The following is an 8,205-nucleotide window of genomic DNA, read 5'->3' as shown; positions in this document are numbered from 1 at the left end:
TGCCATATCTGAGATACATCTATTCAGGACGCATTACTGTCATTTTGTAACTGAGCCCCCGTGGTTCTCAAACACGTCACGGAACACTCCAGAGTACTCCGTTAATATCTTAAAGGAAGAGTGACAGCACAGTGCCAGTAAGCACCCCAATGCACTCACAAGTTATTGCTCTAGTATTACATGTGCACTGTGCGTACTCCTGCCTTCTCTCTCTCCAGGGGGCTCCGACTCGGTGGAGGTGACAGCGGAGAGACCCCAGTTGTTTGCCCGGGTGGGGGATGCGGTCAGTCTGGGGGTGCGCATCACAGTGAGCTCGCCAGTGGATTCCCCCCAGTCCGTCACGTGGAGTGTGAAACAGGGAACAGGCACACGGAGGATCCTGCGCTACGACCAGAACCGCGGTCCTCCGGTTCCACTGCCGCAGTACCAGGACCGGGCCCGCTACCTCAATGGGTCTCTGGAGCTCCTCAATCTCAGCCTGTCTGATACAGGGCTGTACAAAGTGATGGTCTCTGATATGAAGGGGGTTGAAGTAGAGGCAGAAGTAACCCTCACTGTGGAAGGTACCCATTCTTTATTATACCCTTGATTTGTTTATCCTGGATTGCAGTCCGGGTGTATGACATGGGTTCTTTTGTTCCCCAGTCCCCGTCTCTGCACCTTCAATTACCAGGCACACCCGTCCTCAAGACCCCACGCACAGCCTGGTCCTCTCCTGCTCAGCCTTGCAGGGGACCAGCCTCAACTTCTCCTGGTACCAGAAAGGTATCCTCCTCCACAACTCCGCCAATCTGTCCCTCTCGAACCCAGGACCCCCCCACTGCAACTTCTACACCTGCGTGGTCAGCAACGCTATCAGCACAGAGGAGGTAGCCTTTGCTGGTAAGAGCCACATTTACGTGCGTTTTAAATGAAGGTATTTTTGAGTATGTAGAATAAAAAAAAAATCTTTATGAACTGAAAATCTTCCATATAATCGGCCATATTCTGCATTTCTGAGTTGTTGCATTGGCAAGGTGGTAAATGCCTGAGTATGCAGGATACTAGATGTCCATTTTGCAGTACGTAGCATACTGGTGGAATTCTCCCAGAAGATGGTGCATGAATGGTTTGTATTCAGTACACTACCGGAGTTGCATGTAAACGGTGGAGAGAGGGCTGGCTCATTCAATATCATGCAAATGCAATATGCAAAATACATGCTCCCCATACCGGAACTGAGAAAGCAATTGATTTTCTGGAAGCTGTGCAAATGGTTCTCCCACATTATTCCTAAGTGGGCCAACATTATGCTAAACGCCCCTCCTTTATCTCCTCCTAAACACCCGCCGGCCTCCTAGGACTGGACTGACCCTTCTTCATGAACTCACTGCATCATCCAGCCCAGCTGGACTTCCGCAGCATTACTGTACTGCTGTTAGCTTCCTAAATGAATGTGTTCTTCTTCTTTACAGATATTCCTCTGTGTGTTGAAAGCAACAACAACAACAAGCTGCTGTTGATTGCGGTTCCTTGCAGTGCGGCCATTCTCATTGTCGTCGTTATCCTGGCGTTCATCACACACAAATCCCAGCAGAGATGTGGTGAGTGCTTTAGCAGACAGCTAGTTGCATGCCTGTGTTGCATTATTATTATAACTGCATTCGACTGCACTGTGTGTGTGCCGTCCTTCTCCTAACCTTGATCAGGGTTGCAGGCTGCAGCAAAATGAATGCAGAAACGAATCTGTTTTTGTTTGTTTTACAGGTAAGAAAGCTGATGCAGAACAATCCGACTCTGTATATGAACCCATGTACCCTAGTTTGAGGAGGCCCGGTGCTCACGCTGTGGTAGAGCAAGCCCCGAGAACACAGCTGGCCCACTGTAACAGCAGAGCAGCACAACACAACTCCAATTAGCAACTGAGTACAAACCTAGCAGGCAAATGGAAACAGCCAGCAAGCAAGAAAAAACTCAAGAGCTCTCATTCACCCTAATCTACACACAGTTAAACAAGGTTATGTTCTAGTGGTTTGTTAAGGACTAGGGTTAAGGTTGGGGGACTGGAGAAATACAAATATCCCTGTTGCACGGTGGCGCTGTGGTTAGCGCTGCTGTCTCACAGCTCCAGGGTCCTGGGTTCGATTCCGTTCTCAGGGGTCTGTCTGTGTGGAGTTTGCATGTTCTCCCCGTGTTCATGTGGGTTTTCTCTGGGTACTCCGGTTTCCTCCCACAGTCCAAAGACACGCTGGCTAGGTAGATTGGCCTCTCTAAATTGCCCCTTAGTTGCCCTGCGATGGACTAGCGTCCCGTCCAGGGTGTAGTCCTACCTTGCGCCCTGAGTCTGCGGGTTAGACTCCGGCTCACCGCGACCCTCTATAGGATTAAGCGGTTACAGATAAAGGAAGGATGGATGATGATACAAAGAACCTCCGTGGGAAATACAGGAAGTACCACGGTCCCAAAACAATCATGAGTAATGTAAAGAAAAAAGAATGATTGAAGGAATTCATATTCAATGTGTTTCTGAGCCACGGAAATGGCACGTTTTGTTTATAAAAAGTACAATCTTTTGTTTGTTTTTTTTTTTTTTAATATATTCTTGGTAAAGGAATGCCGAGTTTGTTTCTTCACTTGCTTCTGTGAGGCTGAAACCGATTTCAGCAGCTGTCTTTACTGGAGCTCAGCGGTAGATCACATCACCACAAGCATGCAATTAGAGATGACAGGGGCGAACACTGATGCAACTGAGGCAGCCGTCTCTGTAAAAATCAGCTGGTACATTTTTTAAAGAAAAAAAAAGCACAAAAACATATCTAAAGATTATTATTATTATTTTTTTTTTTGTAATAATGTGCCCACTTGAATTTTTAAGAGTGGCATAATCAACACGTTTTCATAATATTATATAATAATATTATTATTATTTTTATTTGCCATTTCCTTGTAACATTATTGTGATCTCAGGCTGTACAGAAGTTTGGATCAAAGATTACAGATCCAGATCTGACTAACACAACATCTTTTTATGATCCAACTCCAGTGAACTCAGATCGGATCCTATTTTTTTGTTTTAGGTCATGAAATTTCAAACATTATTCAAGGTGGATCACTGGGTAAAAAGAGTTAGCGACTTGTATTGCTTTGCAGTTTGCATTAATTCCAGGCTTTATAAGATGAGAACCATCACCTTCGTAACATAAAAAGGACATGCAGGTTTCTTTAGACAAAAATGTGATTTTTGCCACAGTAAAAATCTATTTCTAGCTATGTCCGTGGATGAGATGATGCTATCTACCAAAACGCACCGTTCTGAGCTCGGACTGGCTTGCACTGAAGAAGATAATATCAAAACCACCGGATAACTCTGTGTGTCGCTGTTCACAGCACTCACATGTTCCCATTCTGCAAGGCTGGCCTCAGCAGCATCTCAATGTGCACCCTGATCTTATCGGCTCAGTCCTTCCCCTGCAGGGACTGCTTTGTTATTTCCTTTGTCGTTCTCAATCTCCTTCACCTCCACCGATGCTGCTGTAGCACATAATAAAAAATAAGAAATCACTATATATAACCCTTAAACCAGTAGAGCCCCCAGCAACACCCCCCTTGCAGATATAGGAAAGACCACATTTGTTCCCACGCCGTGTTTGCAATAATTATTCTATTCACTTCCTAAAGTTTTCTCTTAAACATGCCTTTGTTCATACTCCACTTAGCTCTGCTTTTACCGTGATTTACAGCAGGAAATCTGAGCAGATTTTAGATTAAGCTCAAAGAAAATGAAATCCAAAGGTCTGTGAATCTTTTTTTTTTTAATTTATTTCTGGGTTGAAAGAGACATCTAGTGTTCACTTCATGCTAGTGAAAACTGCATGTGTTCTGGTTTTCTGAAATTAGCAGAACCACAGACCTCGTCCAGAACTATCATTGTCCTTGGGGGAAAAAAAACAACAAAAACAGAGCTCAGTACGGTTTTTATTTTCAAACGCAAGATCAGACACTAGCCTCTCAGCTTCTCGCAGACAGTCGCGGTACATCGCTGTGTTTCTTGAACCCTCATGATCTGCTACCCTGAACTGCTGTGTGCTCTCAGTAGTGGTACTAACAGGGGGTGATATTGCTCAAGGTACATTGTAAGACTAAAGCACATTGCCTGTTAAGGGTTGGGGGGACAGACTACATTACAGGCAGCACTTTGAAATACTTATCATGAATAAGCAATGCACTTCATGTGTCCGAATGGTTCTGGGGATACTTTCTTGTACTGTGTTTCACTGTGCTTTACCACACTGTGGTATGTGTTTTCCTATTCCTCAGTGAACCTTCCTAGGGGTTGCAAGTGTTGTGTTGTCTGCCCCAGGTCACCTGGCTCCCGGGTGCCCATGCGCTGGTCAGAGAGGGGTCAGATGTCCAACGGGTTGAGCCCAAAGTCTGCCAGCCTCTCCTTGTTGTCAAAGTGCAGTGCGGTGCTCTCATCCACCCAGCGCAGTTTGGACTCAGCCAGGCGGGACAGGAGGCTGTCAAGAGTGTCCTGAAGGAGTAGTGGGTTTGGTAGAATTAGAGAGAGACAGAGACAGAGAGAGCGAGAAAGGGGGGGGTGGGAGAGGTAGAATTAGAAAGAGTGAGGTAGAATTGGGGGGGGGCGGTGACAGCACAGTGGGGATCATGCAGCAGAAATAAACAGAAGTCTTCAGTTCTCCAACATCTAGAGCATAATTGTGAACACGGTTTTTGATCTGTGAAGTTTAGTCTGGTTGTCATGTAGCATTACATCCTGCAGGTGGGGATATACACATTAAAAGTGTGCTGAAGATTCAGGGGCAGAACATCGATCCATATTAACCTTCTCAACAGCCACCTTCTTTGAACCCTGCATTGCATAATAATAATAATAATAATAATAATAATAATAATAATAATAATAATAATAATAATAATAACAACAACCATCAGTGTCTGGGCCCTTTGCTGACTCACATGCAGGATCCTCTCATAGTCTGTCTCCATGTTGTCGATCTTGCCCTGCAGCTCTGCGATGGTGGCGTCCTTCTCCTGCACTGTGCGCTGCTTCTCCTCTCGCTCGCACTGCAGGTCCTGCTGGCACAGAGCTGGAGGCAGGGGGTACGAATACAGGGGTTCATTTTAAGAATGCTCAAACCATGTATGGGAATTATACAGTGTATAAAAACACACATATGCATTATTAAGTGCATCACAGCTAAGAAACTTAACACGATTATTCATGCCGTGGGATACTCTGAGAATCTTTTTGTGATGCTGACTCAGTCTAGTCATGCCGTTGCAGTGGCTGCCGGTTAGGTTGGGGGGCTGTGGGGCTCAGGCAGCGTTTCAGCTGTGATCTCCGGCTCGTCTCTGGCTGGTAGTTGAGGACGTACCGAGCTGCTGGCGTAACCGGCTGACCTCAATCTCCAGCTGATGAACTCTCACCCCTGTCTCCATCTGCATGGTCTTGTACTGTCGAGTCAGGTCTGGGGCCAGGGAGAAGGACAGGGAGAGGGGGAATGAATCAGAGCCCCTTTTAAAAACAACGCAGTTGCTGTTTCGATTTGAAGGTCCCTTCCTTCGTTGGAGCTCACATTGAAGAAGCTCTGAAGCGAAACAAGCAGTGGCCAGGCTAGTTTCAGTTCACTAAGAGTCGCTTCACTGCCCTCAGCTCACCTGCGTTGATATCCTTCTTGTCCTCGCGCTCCTCGTCCAGCTCCTGCTCCAGCACAGCCAGTCTGGATTTCAGGTTGTGACTGCAAGCCTGGGCCTGTCTCACTACATCCCTCCGCAGGGCTACAGAGAGGGGCCACACACGCACAGCACAGCACAGCAAGTAACTAAATCATCTCACTTCAAAACAACCAATCACAATTCTGAAGGGAAAACTAAAGGAACTAATAAGCAGGCAAACATGTGCACTAAAGAAGACAACTCATTTTCTTGCAGTTTTACCTGATAAAATCAACTTATTATTTTATGACAATTTCTGTTATATACAGTTTAGTGAATTGATCATCAATAACTCCAGGTTATTAATGCCCTGAAGTTTCTCCAACATCGCCATGCTGTAGGTCTATACAGTATTGAATGCATGTATTCATATAATATTAAAGGTTCTGTTCACATAGTGTAAATGCATACACAGTAATAGTACATCTGACAAAAATCATGGTATATGTACACAAACAGTCAAGTTAGATGAAAGGAATCATTCATTTAAATATGTGAGAAAGTTTTAAAAACTTGGGCTGACTTGCCCATCTCCCCTCTTTGTATTGCCGTGACTCTCAGTAACTGTCATGCAGTTCCTCGCCATGGAGTTTCTGTACAGCATGCACGCAAGCATGTCTGCACGTAAGGACAACCTTCACTTTGTAATGACAATGGAAAGAATGCATTGATCTCTCACCCAGGTGCTGCTTCAGCACGGCCACATCCAGAGTGCTGCGCTTGTACTTCTCTTGCAATCCATTGTCTTCAGAGAACAGGAACCGCAGACAACAATGAGAGAAATTAACCCAAGCGTTGGTGAATAAGTCGTGATTCCATACACACACACACACACACACAATGAAGAAGAAATGTAATTGATAAACTGAGAACTATTATTTTAATAATTAGCTACAATGTTTCGGCTCCTGCCTTCTTTTCTTGGTAGACGTAGCTAGCTAGCCGAAACAGTATAGCTGTTATTAAAACTGTGAGTTTGCAGTTTCTCAATGACTTTTCATCTTCGTTTACTATTTCTCCTTGGATAGAGAGCTGTGTGCTGGTTTTTAATTCTCTCTCTCTCTCTCTCTCTCTCTCTCTCTCTCTCTCTCTGCATCTACCATCAGATGTTTTCTTCTTCTTTCCCTTCTTCCCCTTTGCTTTTCCCTTTTTCTTGGGCGGCATTTTCCAGGCTGCAGATTCTCAGACCTGTCAAGGATAAAAAACATGACGTACTTGTCAAGGACACTATACACCTGCGTGTCAGCAATCATTTGATAAACAGTAAACGGTACCAGTACAAAACAACAACTTGACAGCTATCTGGACAGGGGTTACCAGTCTGCAATCAAGCCATAATGCCTGTCAAGGATCTTTTTGAGATGCCTGTCAAGTAAGACACCTATTATTCCTTTTAAAGGCGTGCCCCGCGATGATATTCAATTCCACACAACATATAACGCCTTGGAGCCTGTTCACTGCATTCTGCAATGTAGAGATAAAGTAGGCATTGTTGACCGTCCAGTTTGCTTACAGTCCCCTGTAAAAGGGCACCTTCATGCTTTTTCCTCCTTCCTGCTAGCCACAGTTCGACCTTTATGTTGCTCTGTGTGAGTCAAGAATAAGCACGCTACTGCATGGAAATCCTAAAATTACTGAAAATACAATCTCGACCGAGCCACACAGCAGACAACCAGCAAGCAATGCCATTTCTAATGCTGACCACAGCCCCTCATCTAGAAAAAAAACAACACTGCATTTGAGCAAATTAACTTGATTCCCAAAATAGGCGCGTTACCTTAAATTACAATCTGTGGTCGCAAATGAAACAATCTATCCCCCGCTCCAAACAAAGCGCTTATTGATTGAAAGGCAACGCACCCAGTCACCCTGCGAGGGATACCCCTTCGGGTGTGTAGCTGACCTATCACCTATCACAGAAGGCGGGTGTAACTGTTGCTAAGATACCAGAGTCTCTCGTTGCCGAGGGAACCAGAGACGCCATGTAGCAACGCAGTCGCGCTTTTAAAGAGACAGGGCTCCCTGTTATAGTTCTGCAAAACAGAGGCTGTAAGGAGGGCAGCTTTGTTAACCGGCTGTGGCTTCTCTGGAGTCAAAATAGCACACGTCTGAGACACACGCTTTATTCTGTCTCATGTTTAGATACAAATGCATTGCGTGTTTGATTAGGTTGTGGTTTGAGTGCCGTGGCGTATTTCAGAAAGACGGAATACCCGCCGCGGTTTGTATATATCACTATGGATTAAGCGAGAGGTCCATTTAAAACTGAGTGAGACTCGGTTCGAAGGATTCCCAGCTAAAGTATTTAAAAAAAAAAAAAACGACGAGGTGTAAAACTCAATATAGCAACGCGTGTTTCGTACAGAAGTATTTTTTAAAAAAAAAAAACCCTAAATATCAATTTCATTAAAAATGATAAATGACTCTCCACTTTTCTTTTCAGTGCGTTGCACGGGACGCGTACTGCAAAGCAACGGTGCGCGGTTTTAG

General features: G+C 45.0%; 2 protein-coding genes across 9 annotated transcripts in view; one reads left to right on the top strand and one right to left on the bottom strand.

The window, feature by feature from the left end:
* LOC121304090 (signaling lymphocytic activation molecule-like) overlaps nt 1-2,170 on the top strand; it is a 10,361-nt gene extending 8,191 nt beyond the window's left edge. For both annotated transcript variants that reach the window (XM_041235064.1, XM_041235062.1), the window contains 4 exons: nt 219-563; nt 646-882; nt 1,455-1,583; nt 1,747-2,170. In XM_041235064.1, the coding sequence (XP_041090998.1) occupies nt 219-563; nt 646-882; nt 1,455-1,583; nt 1,747-1,898 (863 nt within the window). In that variant the 3' untranslated portion in view covers nt 1,899-2,170. The remainder of the gene's footprint in view (nt 1-218; nt 564-645; nt 883-1,454; nt 1,584-1,746) is intronic.
* A 928-nt stretch (nt 2,171-3,098) lies between these two features.
* ccdc153 (coiled-coil domain containing 153) lies at nt 3,099-7,741 on the bottom strand. Of its 7 annotated transcripts, none has more exons than XM_041234790.1 (8): nt 7,493-7,740; nt 6,816-6,903; nt 6,395-6,460; nt 5,659-5,778; nt 5,428-5,468; nt 4,957-5,087; nt 4,345-4,510; nt 3,099-3,510 (listed from the first exon to the last, which is right to left on the bottom strand). In XM_041234790.1, the coding sequence occupies exons 2-8, from the start codon at nt 6,877-6,879 to the stop codon at nt 3,493-3,495; spliced, it is 606 nt and encodes a 201-aa protein (XP_041090724.1). In that variant the 5' UTR covers nt 6,880-6,903; nt 7,493-7,740; the 3' UTR covers nt 3,099-3,492. The 7 variants fall into 7 exon arrangements, with proteins under 7 accessions (XP_041090724.1, XP_041090727.1, XP_041090723.1 ...); XM_041234793.1 differs by having other exon boundaries at nt 3,131-3,510; nt 5,376-5,468; nt 7,493-7,596; XM_041234789.1 differs by lacking the exon at nt 3,099-3,510 and adding an exon at nt 3,785-3,911 and having other exon boundaries at nt 7,493-7,741.
* Nucleotides 7,742-8,205: the final 464 nt, after the last annotated feature.

The sequence above is a fragment of the Polyodon spathula genome, chromosome 36 (genome assembly GCF_017654505.1).
Source record: "Polyodon spathula isolate WHYD16114869_AA chromosome 36, ASM1765450v1, whole genome shotgun sequence".
NCBI lineage: Eukaryota > Metazoa > Chordata > Actinopteri > Acipenseriformes > Polyodontidae > Polyodon > Polyodon spathula.
Note: the sequence above shows the minus strand (reverse complement) of the source record. Positions and strands in the feature narration are given on the sequence as shown.